General features: G+C 35.6%; 2 protein-coding genes and 1 non-coding gene across 5 annotated transcripts; 1 reads left to right on the top strand and 2 right to left on the bottom strand.

Moving 5' to 3' along the window:
- Positions 1–1717: 1717 nt before the first annotated feature.
- On the bottom strand, positions 1718–11474 carry ift56 (intraflagellar transport 56). 2 transcript variants are annotated; one of them, XM_016510514.1, is made up of 17 exons: positions 11008–11474; positions 9874–10020; positions 9712–9804; positions 9420–9534; positions 8411–8460; positions 8170–8315; positions 7832–8003; positions 7045–7222; positions 6919–6974; positions 6120–6182; positions 5942–6005; positions 4900–4988; positions 4360–4443; positions 4210–4279; positions 3886–3992; positions 3510–3643; positions 1718–2468 (listed from the first exon to the last, which is right to left on the bottom strand). In XM_016510514.1, the coding sequence occupies exons 1-17, from the start codon at positions 11008–11010 to the stop codon at positions 2357–2359; spliced, it is 1683 nt and encodes a 560-aa protein (XP_016366000.1). In that variant the 5' UTR covers positions 11011–11474; the 3' UTR covers positions 1718–2356. The 2 variants fall into 2 exon arrangements, with proteins under 2 accessions (XP_016366000.1, XP_016366001.1); XM_016510515.1 differs by having other exon boundaries at positions 6129–6182; positions 11008–11473.
- A 223-nt stretch (positions 11475–11697) lies between these two features.
- Positions 11698–11770, top strand: trnar-ccu (transfer RNA arginine (anticodon CCU)). The gene has a single exon. It is a non-coding gene; the product is annotated as a tRNA-Arg (tRNA).
- A 993-nt stretch (positions 11771–12763) lies between these two features.
- Positions 12764–17697, bottom strand: rpsa (ribosomal protein SA). Of its 2 annotated transcripts, none has more exons than XM_016510505.1 (8): positions 17630–17697; positions 16831–17003; positions 15736–15854; positions 15176–15421; positions 14968–15096; positions 13181–13349; positions 13003–13038; positions 12764–12910 (listed from the first exon to the last, which is right to left on the bottom strand). In XM_016510505.1, the coding sequence occupies exons 2-8, from the start codon at positions 16961–16963 to the stop codon at positions 12813–12815; spliced, it is 930 nt and encodes a 309-aa protein (XP_016365991.1). In that variant the 5' UTR covers positions 16964–17003; positions 17630–17697; the 3' UTR covers positions 12764–12812. The 2 variants fall into 2 exon arrangements, with proteins under 2 accessions (XP_016365991.1, XP_016365992.1); XM_016510506.1 differs by having other exon boundaries at positions 12764–12907.
- Between the last annotated feature and the right edge of the window lie 2802 nt (positions 17698–20499).

The following is a 20499-nucleotide window of genomic DNA, read 5'->3' as shown; positions in this document are numbered from 1 at the left end:
CCTACAGGCAACAGACGCTCTAATGAGCAATTAGAGATGTTATGGTAGAAAAAAAAGGATTCCCCTTGAAATTGAATATAACAAAGAGTGAAAAATTTAAGGGGGTCTGAATACTTTCCGTACCCACTGTAGATATGGAACTAATAGAGAAAAGTGTTTTCCAACAGAATGTGGTTTAAGGTGTTTCCTAAAGGCGCTTATTATATGTTAAGAGGTTCTGTTGTTTGGATTTAAATAGCCCAGGAAATGTAATGGTAATACTTACATTTACATAAATTTACATTTAGACATTTAGCAGACGCTTTTATGCAAAGCGACTTACAAATGAGGACAATGGAAGCAATCAAAATCAACAAAAGAGCAATGATATGCAAGTGCTATAACAAGTCTCAGTTAGCTATAATACTTAATATATATTATATAATCTTGATAATCTTAATTAATCTTATATAATACTTGAAAATAATAATAACAATAATAAACATACAAATAACAATAACGTTCCATTACTTGACGTTAGTTGATGCATTAACTAATATAACTAACAATAAACAATACATTTGTTACAGTATTTATTAATATTTTTTTAAAGTGAATAAAAATACTATTTTTGTTTCATTTTAGCTCAGGTCCTTTAAATAATATGAACAGAGGCAACTTTTTATTTTAATAATGTATTAGTAAATGTCAAATTAACAAACTAAGATTAATAAAAAGATTTTCATTTTTGATTACACTTTATTTTAAGGTTCCTTGTTACAGTGTAATTATAAATTTAAGTACTGAGTAATTATTTTAAATTAACTGCATGTATTTACTATATGGTTAGAGTTAGGATTAGGGTTTGGTTTAGGGTTAATTGCATGTAATTATGCATAATTAATTGTTATTATAATAGTAAGTACATGTAATATGAGTAACAAGGACACCTTAAAATAAAGTGTTACCTCGTTGTTAGTTCATGTTAACAGCTGGTTCCTTATTGTAAAGTGTTACCAATAACAATTCAATATAATTCATTTTTCTTTTTTGATGCGATAACATTAATTTTTCTAATCTTTTCTGTTAGATTGTCACAGCCTGTTTTGAAACAATTTAATTGCCTTAGTCATTGATATCACTTGTTCTAAAGGTGTACAAATATCATGCCTGAGCTAGATAACTATAACACAGATGAATCTTCATAGCACTGTATATAATTGTATAAAACCTGTCAAATTAAGACATTTATTGTTTCCAAGACAAAACAATAAAGGCTTATGTTGCCTCAAGTATGAAAAGATATAAACTAATTTGTTGCATTGCCCATCTCACAGAAAACATTCACTGACATGGATACATTGTAAATATAGTTTTCTCTTTTTGACAACTGCAAATAAAAATAAAAAAAGATATAATTCTTATAATTAAGTAAATGTTTTAGTGTGGCTGCACTTATTGTAGCTTTATAAGAGCATGAGATTTTTTTTCTTTCTAAGATGCATCTTAACTGTTGTACTCATCACATATTTTGTTGACAGACAAACAAGCATAAGGATACCATACAAAATTTTTTTTTTTACATAAATATCCAATAATAACTACTGCTGGTTTGGTTTAGGGTTAATTGCATGTAATTATGCATAATTAATTGTTATTATAATAGTAAGTACATGTAATATGAGTAACAAGGACACCTTAAAATAAAGTGTTACCTCGTTGTTAGTTCATGTTAACAGCTGGTTCCTTATTGTAAAGTGTTACCAATAACAATTCAATATAATTCATTTTTCTTTTTTGATGCGATAACATTAATTTTTCTAATCTTTTCTGTTAGATTGTCACAGCCTGTTTTGAAACAATTTAATTGCCTTAGTCATTGATATCACTTGTTCTAAAGGTGTACAAATATCATGCCTGAGCTAGATAACTATAACACAGATGAATCTTCATAGCACTGTATATAATTGTATAAAACCTGTCAAATTAAGACATTTATTGTTTCCAAGACAAAACAATAAAGGCTTATGTTGCCTCAAGTATGAAAAGATATAAACTAATTTGTTGCATTGCCCATCTCACAGAAAACATTCACTGACATGGATACATTGTAAATATAGTTTTCTCTTTTTGACAACTGCAAATAAAAATAAAAAAAGATATAATTCTTATAATTAAGTAAATGTTTTAGTGTGGCTGCACTTATTGTAGCTTTATAAGAGCATGAGATTTTTTTTCTTTCTAAGATGCATCTTAACTGTTGTACTCATCACATATTTTGTTGACAGAACAAGCATAAGGATACCATACAAAAAATTTTTTTTTACATAAATATCCAATAATAACTACTGCTGTGTTAGCACATTTGTAAATGCGATCAGAGAGCCACTCTGTTGTCTTTGGCCCATTTCTTCATGATGCGGATGATGTACTCAACTTGTGGGTTGCCAGTGCTCCTCAACATTGGCAAAACCTCCTTCAGTGTCTCTCTGAAAACAAAGCAAATAAAAAAAAAAGAAAATATAAACATAGAAAACATGAGCAGAGGTCAAAAGCTCATTCTCTTGAGTTAAAGATGATTTAACAGAATTTTGCAAAACTTGGGTGAGCTACGGCTGTCTATTTTAACCCTATAAAGTCTACTGCATCATATTTGATACATTTCTAAGGCCCCTAAATTATCAATATGATCAAAACGTTGCTGAAAAACCTGTTGTACACAGTTTACTACACTCCTTTGTCGTCTGATTGATAGTTTATACTCTTTTAGCAAGTAAAAAAAAAGTAAAAGTAATTCTAAAACGGTCTACCTTCAGGTTGTGGTACATGTGACTTTTTTGTCCTAAAATCTTAAATCTGATTTTTATATAGCAATCATAAAAATTATTTTTATATTGTTAGTGATATCTCAAAATGAACACTTATTAGATGGAAGCAACTAATTGTTAATTGATTATGCACAGATCTTTTTTTTAATTTTTTTTTAAATACGAGTACAAATATGATACATCAGGCTTTTAAGGAATGTTTATTTGTACATCTCTCGGTCATCATAGTATTGAATTGTATTGTTTTGCCCCGAAATTAAAAGATACCAGAATGTCATCTTTTTGGCCATATAAATATAGCAACTGCACCACATTGCACATTTTTGCACGGCTTAAGCCTGAATAAAACAGCTGTGTTTTTTCCTCCTCGAATGTGACTTCTTTATTTCTCACTTTATTATACTAAATGAGCCATAAAAGCCTGGTGTATCAAATATGATTCTCCAGAAAAAGCAGATATGAAATTTTAAAAATATTTTGTCTAAAGGTTCAATAAACTGTTCCATTAAAAAAAATAAAAATAAAATTAAAAAAAAAGCTTTTTATGACTATTATTTCATATGGCTTTACTGGATTAAATGTAGAACTAATAATAGTCTAGTTTAAACCAATAAGAATTTAGTTTCATAATCTGAACCAAATAATAAAAGCTGTTGAATTGCATTTATCACCTCATTCCTCAGGCATGTCATTGGTTCATACCTGGACTCTCGGCCTGCCAGTATGAGCTGGAAGATCCCGACACATGCTCCACGCTTCCCTTCCCAGTACTCAGGGTTTTGATCCAGTCTCTCTAGAGCATCAAACGCTTTAGCTGCATAATAGAACTGCCCCATCTGAAATATAAATAATCGAATGAAACCTTCAGAAGAAAACCATGTGGGGGACACAACAAGCAGAATCAGGGCTGTAGAAACAACGGCCACAAACGTATGTGTAAATGGTTATTCCACTATGGCTAGCACTCTACTGTTTTTAACACTGCCTTTACAGCCTTTATTAAAAAGCAATTAGTACCCAGCTGATATATGAATGAAAATGTGTTTATAGTCACGACTGGCTAAATCAGAATCTGAACCTTGTAGCAGTCATTTGCGATGAGCTGCAGGAGGCTGAAAGGGTCAGATGAGGTTTCCAGTCTCAGATAGAGCTCCCAGGCCTGTCGAGCCTTCTGATTCATAATGTCTAGAACAGAGGAGGGAGGATGACATCAGACAGCGAGAGGTCTCATGCGTCTACAGAAATGACTCATCAAAAAGAGCTGACGTGTAAAAGACGCTCCCAAAGACCAGTCATTCCAGTCATTCATCTTCTTTAAAGTCAAAACCGAATTTTACTAGCCCAGAACAGGAGATCTGTTGGCCATGGTTCAGAACTTTCAAAGACATATAGGAGAACCTACAGCAGCGTGCCAACCAGCTCAGGTAAACGTAATCATTCTTGATCTTCTCATTCTGGATGAGCAGGAACACCTGTTCACATTAAATTCAGATTTAGTCATACTTGCAGATGGTTCCTAAATCATATTTACTGAGCCACGGTTGTTCTGTACCTCTTCAGCCTCCCTGTAGTTTCCCAGGGCAGCCTTGGCCTGAGCGTAGTTAAAGTTGAACATGTCGTCGTTGTAGAAGTAACTCTGCAGGGAAGCGAGATAGATGTTTGATGCTGATGCGGTCCCACTTTATATTAAGTGGCCTTAACTACTATGTACTTACATCAAAAAATAAGTACAATGTACTTATTGTGTTCATATTGTATTGCAAAACACTTTTGCTGCTATTGAGGTGGGAAACAGGTAAGGTTAGGGACAGGTTTGGTGGTTTGGGTAGGATTAAGGGTGGGTTAAGGTGTAAGGGATGGGTCAACAGTGTAATTATAAATGTAATTACAGAAATTAATTACAGATGTAATTACATGCAGATATTTTTCAAAAATAAATACAATGTAAAAACATTTATGTACACTATAAGTGCATTGTACCAAATGATTAATTTAAATGTAAGTACATAGTAGTTAAGGCCACTTGATATAAAGTGGGACCATGTTTTTAATGCTTCTGCTTCAAGTCCAAACACTCTGATATGTGTATTACCTTGACTGAGTTGAGATATATAAGCACATCCTCAAACTGTTTCAGCAGGAAGAAACAAGAGGCCATACACTGCCTGCCGGGTATTGTGTCTTATAAGAAGAAAATAGATCATTAAATGTGTCTCACATGTCCAGGGCAAAGGGAAATGCATTCTCAGTGAAACTAATGTACTAAACCTACATTTTATTTATGTGCTATGTAGCTAAATAAATAAATAAGTAGATAAATAAGTAAATTCATAAATCCAACAGGTACAAAATGAACACTTGACAAGTGCCTAATTAAAATAAATAAATAAATAAATTGGTGAGAAAATAAAGCTATTTGCCGGTCAGCTGGTGACTGTAGTGTCAACTGCAATGTTACACAGAGATTAAATATATAATTTATTTCTTTTCTTTACAGAACTCTCTGTTACACTTATATTCAATATGCCTTTTTATTTTATTTTACAGAACAACAGTAAAATTGCAATACTAATATTCATGGTTGTCCTAAGTTCTCTCTTGTCAAGCGTTAAACCACAGAGCTTTATTTTTTGCAGAAAACAAAAATAAAAGGATAGACCTCAAAGCTTCTGTTTTGTTGACAACAGATTCTCATAACAAATTTGGGGAGATGACGTTTGTGCGGAGCAGCGGTTACTGCAAACCGAGCCGCTCTGAGACACTGAAAACATCAGCTGCTCGCGTGTAAATGAACACAGTGCCATGCTTCAAGCACTCATCGGTTTAACATGAATCACACAAATGGTCAATTTTGGATTCCAAATGACGGTTTTGCGTTCCTACATTAGGGACAAACACCATTTTAATAAAAAATATTTAGAAAATAATATTTCATTTTCACCATGTCAGGTGCAAATTACATTTTGTAGTAAAATAGAAAGGATATATAATTGAGAGCCATTTTCAGTCTAGGATGTGGCATAGTTTGTGCCAAGAAAACAAACTCTGTCACCGGCTCCATTACATAAAGCACAGGGGCCCGGCTGCTGAACCAGCGCTAATATTGTTATTGTCAGCCTAAACAATGATGTTACCGCATTCACTGGCTGAGCCTCCAACCAACTGGAAAAACTGCTGGGCAATTTTTAAATGGTCCCTCTGTAAAAATACACAAACATATAACAAGATAAGAGAACATAGTTTTGGGAATTTTTTTTGGAAAACATGCGCAAAGGCTTTGAGAGGGAATACTGTTATCTGATATGAATAAACCTCACGAACCGATCCGATATCTTGTCCCAAAGCAGCATTCACCACCCCCTTCAGAATATATTCCTGTGAATGACACCAGAGGATAAAATGATATCACTGGACCCAAAATGTATTTTAGACATCGATTCTCATGTGAGGCAGACAAATGAAGATGGAAAATGGTTATATATGTGACCCTGGACCACAAAACCAGCCTTAGGTCGCTTGGGTGTATTTTTAGCAATAGCCAAAAAAACATTGTATGGGTCGAAATTATCGATTTTTCTTTTATGCCAAAAATCATTAGGATATTAAGTAAAGATCATGTTCCATGAAGATATTTTGTAAATTTCCTATTCCTACCGTAAATATATAAAAACTTAATTTTTGATTAGTAATATGCTAAGAACTTCATTTGGACAACTTTAAAGGCGATTTTCTCAATATTTTGATTTTGTTTTGCACCGTCAGATTCCAGATATTCAAATAGTTGTATCTCGGCCAAATATTGTCCTATCATAACAAACCATACATCAATGGAACGCTTATTTATTCAGCTTTCAGGTGATGTATAAATCTCAATTTCAAAAAATTGACCCTTATGACTGGTTTTGTGGTCCAGGGTCACATATGGTGGAAAATATGATTTGATTAGTTTATCATTGTCAGTCCATTCATGCTGGTACTACCAAGACGATCACATCCCATACCAGCAGATAAAACACATTATAATCACTTATAAACTCTAATCCAGTCACTGACTGACAGTAAATAAAAAGAGTAAAAAAAGGAGAAATAAATATTAGGGAGGACTAAATACCTGGGGTGTGGTGGGCTCAAGGTCTTTGATGAGTTTGTAGGCCTCCTGAATGTCATCTAAATGAGAGATGGCAAAGTTAATAACAAACCTGATAAGCCAGTCTCACTGTACGCCTGATCGACATACCTTGTCTGAGATAGTAGATGACCAGGTTGAGTCTGGCCTCTGATATGACGTCAATCAGAGGAGGTAAAACCTGCAAGGCCCCATCACCCCCACGAAACACAACCAGATTGTGCTGAATGAGCTCTTTAGCAAACTGAAACGAGCTGGAAGAGATATCCATCAGGTTCTTCAACTCCGTCTAAAGAGTCAAGAAGGAGAAAAAAATGTTAATTAAAGAACTTAAAACCACCTTTCATTGTCAACACACATGCATTTTACTTTTTATTTTCACATCACGTTATAAATGAATTCATATTTTAATATTTTCATTTAGCAAGGACCCATTAAATTGATCAAATGTGACAGTAAAGACATTTGCATTGTTACACAAAAATACTTAATATAAATGCAGACTCCTAATTCTATAAAAATATTAAGCGGCACAGTTGTTTTCAACATTGATAATAAGAGCAAGTTTCTTTAACAGCAAATCAGCCTATTGGAATGATTTCTGAAGGATCATGTGACACTGAAGACTGGAGTAGTAACTACTGAAAATTCAGCTTTGCATAATAAGAAAAAAAATTACATTTTAAAATACATTACAATTGAAAACTGTAATATTTACACTACTTACTGTATTTTTTATTAAATCAATGCAGCCTTTAGACTTAAAAAATAGACTTTAAAAAAAGAAAATTACCTATTCCAAACTTTTAAACAGCAGTGTACAATTAAAGTTGTCTTTAGGATCATAATCATCAACTTTCATCTTGTGTATGCTAGAAAACATAGTAGTGTAACTGACTTCAGCAGCTTTGCCATTGTAGAGTCTGAAGTGGTTGCAGGCTTTGAGGTTAAGGGCGATGGTAGAGTCAGGAATACTCTGCAGATACACGGCCAACACCTCCTGAGACACGTCATAGTAATCCAGTTTATAGTAACACAGAGCCACATACACATTCAGGGCCAGAAAGTCTCTGCAGAATTGGAGAGAGACAAATCATTTGTCAATATTGATGCTGTGCTGTAGGAAGAATGTGTTGACATTCCATATGCTATTATATTATTGTACAAATGCATTGTAAGTCTTCTCAAAGGTTCTGGTTCATATGTTGATGCGATCACGGTGTAGTTCTGAAGCACCTGTTCTGCAGTAAGATGCGTTTGTAGATATCAATGGCCTCTTGGTAATGAGAGCGCATATAATGAATGGAAGCCAAGCTCAGCTGGTCCTCAGTCACGTCCTCCAGGTTCTGATGGAAACCCATCAGCTTCTTTTCATCACTGAACTTCACAGAGAAGAACAAAGCAGATCATATCATTATCATCAGATGCACTACCATAATAATGTCAACTAGGGGACGAAATATTATGAAAAACTGACCTTATGAGCTAAATGAAAGAGCAGGCGATTCTGAAGCTGAGTTTTTGGCCCTGAAAAAGACAGCATGTTTTAACCTCCTGAGACCATGTGACCTCATATGAGGACATTATATTTTGGTGTATTTCACAGGATGTTGATTTCATACATGTCCTCATATGAGGACACTGGGACTAAAAGCATGTTTATTAGCATTTTGGGAGACATAACAAATGAATAGGGAAAGAAATTATGTTTCAATATTCTATGAAATATTATATATTATTATGAAAATCTTGTCAAATATTACTCCCATTATTACACTTCTTTTTTCATTACATGTTGCCCCAAAAACACATTAATATGCAAATTAGATTTAGTTTATAGATACATTGTATATTATGAGAAAACCCGTTTATGGCCATTTTACTCTACCGAGGACATAGCATAACTTATGAACGAAATATCTTTTTTTTTTTATTTTGCCCTGAAAAAGACAGCATGTTTTAACCTCCTGAGACCATGTGACCTCATATGAGGACATAATATTTTGGTGAAATAATTTTCTTTACAATGCTCTAAACAATGTAAAGACATGAAAAAAAATATTTTTTTCCTAAAAATCTTTTCTCGGGTCTTAAGAGGATAATTTTTGATGATGTGCTACAAAAAAAAAAAAAAGTATATATATTTCTAAAAAATGCTGTTCTTTTTTTATAAAAGAATCCTGACAAAATCGGTTTCCATAAAAATATTATGTAGCACTGTTTTCAACATTGATAATGTTACTTAAGCACCAAAATCAGCATATTAGAATGATTTCTGAAGGATCATGTGACACTAAAGACTTCAGTAATGATGCTGAAAATTCAGCTTTACCATCACAGGAATAAATTACATTTTAAGATTTTACATTATTATAATATTACTGATTTTACTGTATTTGAAAAAACAGCATTGGTGAGCATAAGAGTCTTCTTCCAAAAACATCTTACAGACCCCAACCTTTAGTTTACAGTATGTGAAGGCAAACCTTTTGATGCCGCCTCCTCGGCCTCTTTATAAAGCCCCAGGAAAAAGAGCGAACAGCCCAGATATACCCAAACATCCACCGGACACTCCGGCCTCAGAGTGAGGGCTTCATACTCCTGAGTATAAGTAACAAGTAGGAATATGTCATGTTACAAACAACTAATTTCAAATGACAAACAGCCATAATGTCACACAGCCTCGCTCTTTAAAGGTGATTCATTCCTTAGTCAAGCATGACTGACTGCATCCAACATCCTGGTGTGTCTGCAGAATCTACCATCTCTTTCACTAACCTCCATTGCTCTCTTGTGCTCTCCCAAATGAAAGGCACAGAAGCCAATCCAAAGGTCTGCATGCTCCACTGACACCCCGCCATTACGCTGAAACTGGCATTACAGAGTTCATGTAAATATCATAGAGCTGTAATCTGAGATCCAATGTGCTTGTTTTTGTACCTCTAATAGAGTCAGGGCTCCCAAATAGTCTCTTTGGTTTAGATAATCCTCAAGTCTTGGAATCTTTTTGCTTTTATTTTTCCTTTTCTTCTCATTCGAGCTGGTGGAGGCTTCACCACCCACTGCTGGTTTGATCCGAGACAAGAGCTTCAGAACAGAAACAAGATGCTGCTATCAGGATGTACAACAGTTCAGAGAAATTCTATTAGTTTATTCTAATCACGTGTACACATAAATATTTATTCCAGTTTGTAATCTTTCATGTATATTGTACATGGACTACATGTACTCTACTATTATTTACACACTACCAATCTAAAGTTTATGGTCAGTAAGACTTTTTAATTTTGCAGTATGCTCATCAAGACTTCATTTATTTGATCAGAAATTAAATAAAAATAGTGAAATATTATTAACTAACTATTTTTATGTTATATAACCTCATTTATTCATGTGATGCAAAGCTGAAATTTCAGCATCATTACTCCACAGCATCAGTGTCACATGATCCTTCAGGAATCATTCTAATATACTGATTTGACTATTATCAATGCTGATAATAAGAACAGCACTTATTTGAAATAGAAATATTTTGTAACACTATACATTATCAATTTAATGCTTCCGAGCTAAATGAAATTTTTTTCCTATGAAACTATAAAACTATGTTTACTACTGTAATGTCTTAATTTTTCAGGGGAACATTCAACTACTGTACTATCATATAGTGTGGGCACTTAAAAGAATTCAAGTTACCTAACTAGGCAAGATTAACGCAAAGTATTTGTTGCTAAATGTTTTTATAGAAAACAAAAAGTGAGGGTCACTAATATAGGTATAACCTATTTTAAATGGATATAATTATAAAGGAGGCCATTAGATTAATTAAGTTTAGTTGTTATAATAATAATAAAACTGTTACAGTCACAAGATATAACTAGCTCAAAGAGTAATACTAATGAGAGCAGTAAACCTGTAAGTAAAAAAAGTAGTGAGCACATTTTTAAAATTCTTGAATTCATATATTGAATTATGCCTACAGAATGCCTACATAAAAGCCACATTTATGCTTGCTTGCTCAGAACATTTTATGTTAACTTAATAATAACTATATTATATGTTGTTGATACTCACCATGGTGATGATGCTTTACTGTCCACGAACACACGATCCTGAAACTAGACTAGATTTAGCCAGTCATTTTACTAGCACTCTGATCACCATAAAGCCTATAAAATTAATCACTCGATTTACAAACAGCATCGATTTAGATGTCCGTTAATCCAGGAACAGTATTTCTGTAGATGAAGTGAACTAGCCAGATAGCCTACTAGCTAGCATACTTGCTAAGCGACTATGTTTAGGTGTGCGTACAAGATGTTTAAAAGATCTGCGTTTGCTTTTGAACAAACGCAAACGATCCTACCTCCTGAATTAAATCAAATTATATATAATAGCACAGAGCATGAATAAATGTGCTCGTCATGTTGTGTGTAATCAATGTTCTCTAGCTAATCTCGACTGCCATGTTTGGCGGCGCGGCATCACGATGTTGCTAAGCAACCCATTCTTCAACAGATCAACGACAGAAGACCGCCATGTGATGGGATTCATGCGCATCGCTGTGCCTTGTGTTTTTAATCAAAACATGGTTAAAATATAACACGTTTTTATATTTTATTTTAACACGTATTTATTATATATAAACAAGTTAAATCTTTCACAGGAAACCTACAGCATGGTTAAAATATAACACGTTTTTATATTTTATTTTAACACGTATTTATTATATATAAACAAATCTTTCACAAGAAACCTACAGAAGCCCCAGTGGCCTAATGGATAAGGCACTAGCCTCCTAAGCCAGGGATTGTGGGTTCGAGTCCCATCTGGGGTGGAATGTTTTCGATACCTTAAAAACCAAAAACACGACAATTATTTGATTCATACATATACCAGTAATAATGTTCATGCACAAGGCAAAAGTGCTCAACTAATCCTAAAACAGCCAAATCTGAATCAAACAGACACTTTACATTCTTAAACCAGGGTTTCTGCAGGTTTGATGAAGGTAAATATAAGACCAAATAAAATTTAACGAAAAAAAACGGAGCGAAACAAATGTCCTCTAAATGTAAATGTCTAAGGAGCAATGTTAGCAACACTTCAGTTTGAAAATACAACTTCCAACATACCTCTGTTCTCAACCACTACAATATGAATAACTTTTACTTTACCTTCTGATCACACTGTAAAAAGTGATATTTGTCTGCAGTATTTGTCGTTTTCCAGTGCAAATGTCATTATTAAAACAAGACCAAACATCCGCTAATAGGCTCAGAAAAATCAACTCATTTAGTTTGGTTTACGTTTGTAATAATGTACATTAAGGGTTAGATGTTCAGATTTGAATTGTAAAGCAAAAAAACTGAGGTACTAGGAATTCATTTTTTGATATGCATGCAACATATGCCATGACTTTATGAATTTAACTTTTCAAGGCCTTAGTTTGCAAAAGGTTGACTTAAGATTAAGAGCTGCAGAAACACTGAAAACTGTTTTGATTTCAATAAGACGGCTCTCTAGTCATTTTGAAAACTGTCAAACACTGCAAATTCAATTTTGATTTCATTGGTCAAACACTGAATGGCTGCTACCCAATGCAATCGGTCACTCAAATGTCTACAAAACAAGCTTAATATATAATACCCAGTTAGGGTTTAGTGAACACTGTTCAGCTGACAGTACACTATCCCTTCATTAAGCCATTTCACTTAAGACCTGCCCATCTGCATGTTTTGGTGTCATTCCACACACTACACGGCTAGACACTATAGCCATAATTGCTTATCAGAAATAAGCTCAAAAAGAAAACGTATCAGAACCGCGGTTTTAAACAACCAAATTTATTGATTTCACAAGCATGGTTAATGCTTCTCTTAAGACCAGTCTGCAGTGGTGCCGCCCCAGTCTCCGGCCTGAGCCGTGGGAGCAGCAGACCAATCCTCAGTGGCAGGCTGAGCACTCCAGTCCTCTGCTGATGAGACAGAAATTCAAAATTACACCAAATGTTACACACTTCATTATTTTGTACTGTGCATTTCATGCTACTAAACAGGAAAACCTTACCTGCAAACACCTCAGCTGGTGCAGCTTTGGCAGGAGCTGAAGTTCAGAAGAGTCGATTAGTTCACAAATTTTCACGTTCAGTTGAAATAATTATCTAAATGTAATTTCCAAAATTGTTTGTATTTTGCATTTACCAACTGTAACATCTGGGAAAACAAGTCTACTAGAAGCAGCTTACCCTCAACGCTAGCTGGGAACTGCTGGATGGGCACAGATGGAACCTGAACACCTTCAGACCAGTCAGCAACCTCAGGCTGGTTGAAGTCGGGCACAGGAGCGGTCCATTCTCCCTGGAACTCCTCCTTACCAACAGCCTTCTCAGCTGCAGCCTGCTCTTCCTTCTCAATCTAGAGGTAAAGCAGAACCAGTTACACAATTAGCACACTTTTAATAGTAAACAAAGCAACACTATCAAGCTACACGGGAAGTGATTCTGAATATTGGTTGGCTGTATTTAAATTAGACATATCAGCTTTACAGCAGATAAATTTTAAGCATTCAACAAAAAACATTTTATATATTTCAACTTGGGGGAAAACATTTTATTCAACTAAAAGTCAATAAAAAAAAAAAAAAAATTTAAAAAAAAGGGGGGGGGCTTTCTGGGTCCATCTTACATAAGTCCTTCAAAATTTGCCCTGAACAAATAGTCACATGACACTAAAAACTGGGCAGACCAAAAACATGTTAGTGCTACAACTTGGAGGTTCTCCGCCCTTCAATAAATGCACACGAGCCAGTCTAATATGACCTATGTGACACCTTAATCTTGTCTGGATGTAAACTGGCAGATGCATATTTTTTTTACCACAACAGGATTTATAAATGTGAAATTCTTGGACTGATTCTGAATACGTGGATGTAGGCCTGGGCAGTAAAACGGTATCGATATTTATCGACGGTACACCATCGATAACGATAGAAAAAAAAGTTTGATATATCGCACGATAGTTTCACGCTTTTTTCATTTAAAGGCATGTGTTATGAGTGACAAGCAGACAGCCAACAGAACAAACACATGCTGAAATTAGTGCCGTGCCTGTCTGCGATGAGACTGTAAATTAAAAAAAACGAATATTAGTCAAATTTAAAATAAAAATTCGCATTCGAATGAAAAAAAAACGGTATATTTGAATTTTAGGTGTGCGTCAGGGAGCCTTAATAGCGGCGCACGAGATGCGGTGAGGATGTTGCATTTTCCATTCAAAATATTGGAGAAATATAGAAGCTCAATGCGGAGAAGATGTTTGTTTAGGTTAAAACCGAAACCAAGCCATTCACACAGAACGCATATTCATATGAGTGTTAATTGCACTCGCGTCTCGCATAAGAGTTGAATAGAAAGCCATGTAAAGTTAAGAGGTTAAACTTTTAGAAAACATGTCTCGAGAATTTGTGGGGGTTTTATTCCATTCCACTGCGTCTCATGTTTTTAAATGCAATCGTGTAATCGGCGCTTTGGCTATTTATATTAAGTTATGCATAAATACATATGATGCTGTTTTGTACATTATTGTTTATGCAATTCACGAAATCATATTTGATGTATAAATATTAGTTTAGGCGTTATGTACTTTTTTTATAGACAGCCGGTATTTTCATTGCATTGAATAAACAGTTTAATGAGGTGCATTATTTTGCTCATTGCACCCTCCTGTGGCCTCAGGAGACAGGACAAACTTTCCTTAACACTTATTTAATCTGCATATAAAATAAAAGAAAGGAGATATTTGTTTCAATTTTATTTGTTTGTATTAATAAATTGGGAAAATTAAAAATACAGGTTCAATTTAAACCTTTTTTTCTACTGCTCAGCTTAAGAAAGGTTTTAAATTTTTCTTAATTTTCAATAATTATCGATACCGAACGATATGAAACATTATATCGTGATAATTTTTTTAGTTATAACGCCCAGCCCTATGTGGATGAGAAAAGCAATCAGTATAAGAATATTTTGCACCGTACCTCCTCAGGATCTCTGTAGAAGTACAGATCCGGCATGACCTCCCATGGGTGCTCCCTGGAGATGGTGCCCCTCATCCTCAGCACTTCTCTGGCCAACATCCACCACATCAAACCCACAGAGTGGGGACCCTAAAACACAACATTTAAAAGCTTATAACCAGACAGAACCAACACCACTTGCATGAAGAGTTTAGTTTCTCATTCGTACCTTGTTGTTGCATGGAATGGCAATGTCGACGTATCTCAGAGGGGAGTCGGTGTTGCAGAGGGCAATGGTTGGGATGTTGACGTAAGAGGCTTCGGTTAGTGGCTGATGGTCAGCGCGAGGATCTGTCACGATCAGGAGGCGGGGCTCCCTGAAAGCAGCCTGAATCTGATTGGTGAAGGTTCCGGGAGTGAAACGACCAGCGAAGGTGGTCGCGCCAGTGGCAGAGGCGAACTTGAGCACAGCTCTCTGACAGGAAAGAACAGTGATGTTTAACATCAGTAAAATCAACAGTCAAGTTCACAAAGAACATATCCAGTGTAAGTGAAAGAATAAAAGCATTGTGGCTCAGGTTACTATCAAACCCCAGTCATGGGGCAAAACCCTCATGGTGTTAGCGAAATCCCGGCCAAGGTCACTCTAGCACACTTCCGACTCCCAAACACCGACAGCAGTGCCAGGTTTTAATAATGTGCCTGGTTAAACAGCTCTTTGGATTTTTAATTTTGAGAATTTAAGACAAATGCTGCTGGCAATGACTAGACATGGAGTGTGTTAATTACCTGGCCAGTGTTTCTGGAGGAGATAACGCAAACATCAGCTGGATTCTCGATGGCAACAATGGCACGAGCAGCCAACAGCAGTTTCTCCCAAGTCTTCTTTAGATTGATGATGTACACGCCTGCAGAAATGCAAGAGTCAGCAGTTATAGTGGGGGTTCCTAAACCTTTTCTCCCAAACCCCTTTGACAAAATATTTCTTAAAGCACCCCTGAGATTTTAAAGGGAAAGTTCACCCAAAAATGTAATTTCTGTCATTAATTACTCCCCCTTATGTCATTCCACACTAGGGGTTGAACGACTTCTGATTTTTTTGAAGTGTTTAAAATGTGCACTCTCCCGTTCAATTTCGAGCATCCAGTAATATAATCACACGTCTTGTGGAGCGCTTTTAGAGTATGCATTTATTTGTCACTTGAACTGTTTGGAAAGAGCGTAAATGTGGAAGTCCTTCAAAGATTTCTTATCCTGTTGCGCCCTCTACAGGACCAGTGACTAGTCGACGTCAAGCTTAAAGCGTCATGGCAGAGCATTGAAGTCGACTAGTCGGTGCAACCCCTATTCCACACCGACCCGTATCTGACAGCTTTCTGACCCTGCATAGACAGCAACGCAACTGACAAGTTCAAGGCCCATAAAGGTATTAAGGACATTGTTAAAATAGTCCATGTGACATCAGTGGTTCAACCATTATACTTACGAGATAATGAGTAGCTTACGAGAATACTTTGTGCACAAAAAAAAAAAATTACTTTATTAATTTTACACTATGCGTCGTGGTACTCTCGTGAACAGAAGAAAAGCTTTTCTTGGCACACAAAAAGTATTCTTGCAGGAACAAAGGTCTTACAGGTTTGGAATGACATGAGGGGGGAGTAATTAATTAAATTGTGTAATATCCCTTTAAGTAACTATTCCCATAAATTAATACAGACTTTATTAGAGAGATATATATATATAGATATTTATTTATTAGATAACTCTCAAACCACCTGCAGTTCCCTCACAAACCATTGTAAGTTACAGTAACCTACAAAGATTGATAAAGCCCCAAAAAGGCATGTCGCAGACATATCACCCTAATCTGCACTTTTTTACCGTCACTCTTTCTCTTGTAGACGTACTGCTCCATCTGGAAGTCCAGGTTGGTTCCTCCCAGATGGGTTCCTGCTGCCAGGAACTTCAGCACATCCTCCTCCTTCATCTGAAGGACATCCAGACCTCCGGACATCGTGACCACTTTCCCTGCGTAACGAGTTGAAGTGGGAGAGCTGGAAGGAAACAAGAGCGTATAGATAGATGGCTTAGCCTAGAAGAAACTGACAAGTGGAATAAGTATTTATAATAAAGTTGGATGAATGTAGCTCAGGTCGCTATCAAACCCCAGTCATAGGGCGCATCAGCCCTACTGGTGTTAGCGAAAACCCGGCTGTATCACTTTAGCACACATCCGACACCTAAACACCGACAGCAGTGCGAGGCTTTAACAGTGTGCGTGATCCTCACAGAACGAAGAGCCATCTCGCATCACCATTAGCACGTCAGATGCTATACTCCACCGCGCTAACCTACTGAGGAAACGTCTAACTTATTTCAACAATCAACTGAGACATTAAAGGTATGTAGACACTTGATGTCAATCAAACTACTCAAGTGTTAATTATTACGATCGACCATCAAGCGCGCTACACTGACTGTAGATGAACACGCGCTTCCTTGCGCGAGATTACACGTTGCGATTCAGGCCTTCATATTTTTAAGAAATCCGACGTACTTCATATTTAACATTTGATGAATATTCGTAATTTTAGTGAAGTAGTTTAACTACGCCTTTAGTGAAGTAGTTCGACTCAAATAGACGTTTACAATTTGTCAAAATGATAGAATTTGTGCTCACCACGAGACAACGCCGTATGGAGTTCTGCACCTCACGGCAAAAAGAGGGCGGGATGAGGAAATGACGTACATTATATACCCGAGTGTCCACCAATCATACCGGAGGATTTCTTGCTCTTCGCTTTCCTTCTGTTTAAAAAAAGTCACATACTAACGTTACCCCTAGCGGCGGTGCAGGATTTCACATGCGAGACAATAGTCGTCAGTTGTTGATCTTTTTTTGGTGAAGTGAAAGGGCGGTCCTCAGATCATTGAAATTACTTGCTAATGCAAGTACTGTATCACACACGCACACACACACACACACACGCACTCACATTCCAATATAGTGAGTACAAATCAGAGTCAAAACACTCTGACAGTCAAATCAGAGATTATAGTTAAGTAAAACTAAAACCATAAAATGTTGTTACTTTAAATAAAACTAACATTCACTGAAATATAATGAAAAAACTTAAGATATTTTATTGCCAAACAACATTCATTTAGTGTGGCTTGATATACTAAAACTAACCCAAAAATTGTTTACATTTCATATACATATTTAAATAATAACAATAATAATAATAATAAATGAAAAAAATTTTTTTTACTAAAACTTATACTAAAATTAAAATGGAAGATAAAAAAGAATTCAAAATATTAAAAAATATATAATAGTATCTCAATTGAACTAAAATAGCACTGTACCAGTAGGCAATGTTAACAAACACATACATAAATAAAATGAAGAAAAAAAACTGTAAAATTGGAAATATTGCATTTTAAATAAGAAAGCATATTACATAATTCCATGCATTGTCTTATGTATTGTTCATTTTGACCATGTGAAATCCATCAAATAGCAGTACAAGTCTAATGTCTGCATTCTGGTTTATGCTGGATATTGTTATGATATCATTATTATTTCCTTGGGGAGCTGGTTTCTGATAACTACTGTATGCTTGAGCTTTTTTTTTTGTGAGTACATTTCTCATTTTGCAGTTAGGTAAATAAAATCTGACAGAAGTCTGTGTTATAATTACTGCTCCGTTTGACGTGTGTCACTACAGTGCTTCAGTCCCTCTAGGTGTCCTCATACCTGACCCCCTTTACACTGTCTGGCTGCATGTCTGGGGACTCTGAGCCATCAGGCTGTCAGGGTTTATACCATCAGCAGCACCCAGCAGAGCACAGAACAACAGAGAAGCAAGACCATTTTGTGCCATGTTAACAGTATGCCATTATCTTCTGTTTTTTCACTAGCAAAAAAAAAAGATCAATGATTTTCACTTCACTAGTGTGATAAAACTCAATGACAAATGCTAAAAATGTAGTGTAGGTTACAAAACCAGCTACACAAAACAACCCTTCACAACCATTTATAAAACAGGGCAGATTTATTCACATATTAACATAGGCATGACATTTGCATGTGCAAATATTCTCACATACAGACAAAATATCAACAATAATGGCCATAAGAAATGCTGAAGAGATGATACTGATTGTGTGAAGGCAAAAGAGTATCTCCACAGTACAGCACAATGGCTTACATAGCAACATGTGACCAACACACACCACTCAGATTCAGTTTGAATGCAGTCAACTTCACTGAATTTAAAGTGCTTTCACAAACTCTATGCATGTAGTGTGCAGTGTGACCGAAACTTATGTACCCTCTTAACTGATATAAAACTAGTGTATCACTCGGCTCTGCATGTCTTCCCAACTTCATACTATGGGCATTCAACTGCATTCTGCAGCAGATAATCTTTAACGGAATTGAATTTAGCAAACTAAATTAAATTATAATTACTTGAGTATATCAAATTTAAACGATTAAAGTCATTTGACGTATATGGTAATAATGATTCCTGTAGTACAATCCAAACATTTAAGTCCTATGGGATCCACACTGACCAGTGCACATACAGTACAAACCCTCAAAGTATATGAAGAGGCAAATGGCAAAGTACTATCACCGAGACAACTGAGAGAACAAGAAACCCAAAGGCTTATGGGGGTGAATTTCATGAAAATATGTCCACATGATATTAACCCCCAAAATTTTTCCTGGGGGGGGAGGAGGGGGGAGAAATTATACATACAGTACAAACCCTCAAAGTATATGAAGAGGCAAATGGCAAAGTACTATCACCGAGACAACTGAGAGAACAAGAAACCCAAAGGCTTATGGGGGTGAATTTCATGAAAATATGTCCACATGATATTAACCCCCAAAATTTTTCCTGGGGGGGAGGAGGGGGGAGATATTATATTTGGCTTAAATAAATCAAAATCTATTTCAGATCCATTAAGATTTTTGCAATGTGACATTATTTACAAGACAATTAAGCATATTTAGCCTAAATTCACATTATTGTAATGCATCCCTGAATTTTATTTGAATTTTTTCTCCCATTATTAAAGGTTTTATAGTACAAATTATGGTAATTTGCTGATTTAAAAAAACATTACAGGCAGTACGACAAAGACTACCATGGTGAAATGAACTGGCTACCTAACTGGAATGAAAATAATGTCACAATGCCAAAAATCCTAATAGTTCTCATAAGTTTTATTTTATCTACGAATTTTAAGGGTGAACAACCACCCGGACATGTTTTTGGCAGACTTCCTAAAATTCCCCCTATGGGTCATGTAGAATTAACATTACACTGTTGTGTTCACACTGAGCACCACACTTTGGCGTCTTACAGTGGTTTTACACACAACGTCAACACGACAAAACGTCAGTCAAAATGATCCGACAACACATTTGCAAATACGATACATGAAGTATTGTAAATTCTCACTGATACGTTCCACTTCAAATATTGTTTTCTCAGGAACTATAACACTTGTTCTCCCCTGGTTCTCCCAATGTTT

Source organism: Sinocyclocheilus rhinocerous, unplaced genomic scaffold (genome assembly GCF_001515625.1).
Source record: "Sinocyclocheilus rhinocerous isolate Xijiao unplaced genomic scaffold, SAMN03320098_v1.1 scaffold1285, whole genome shotgun sequence".
In the NCBI taxonomy this organism is placed as follows: Eukaryota; Metazoa; Chordata; class Actinopteri; order Cypriniformes; family Cyprinidae; genus Sinocyclocheilus; species Sinocyclocheilus rhinocerous.
This window is presented reverse-complemented; position numbering and strand designations above follow the sequence as displayed.

Excerpts from the sequence above, each read along its gene's own strand:
- ift56 (XM_016510514.1), bottom strand. Across the intron at positions 6,975-7,044 it reads CATCTACTATCTCAGACAAG|ATGACATTCAGGAGGCCTAC; the intron begins GTATGTCGATCA and ends TCTCTCATTTAG. Across the intron at positions 3,644-3,885 it reads TCGCAAATGACTGCTACAAG|ATGGGGCAGTTCTATTATGC; the intron begins GTTCAGATTCTG and ends TTTATATTTCAG.
- rpsa (XM_016510505.1), bottom strand. The coding sequence starts at position 16,963 with ATGTCCGGAGGTCTGGATGTCCTTCAGATGAAGGAGGAGGATGTGCTG. Across the intron at positions 15,855-16,830 it reads CTACAAGAGAAAGAGTGACG|GCGTGTACATCATCAATCTA; the intron begins GTAAAAAAGTGC and ends GCATTTCTGCAG. Across the intron at positions 15,097-15,175 it reads CCATTCCATGCAACAACAAG|GGTCCCCACTCTGTGGGTTT; the intron begins GTACGAATGAGA and ends GTTGTGTTTTAG.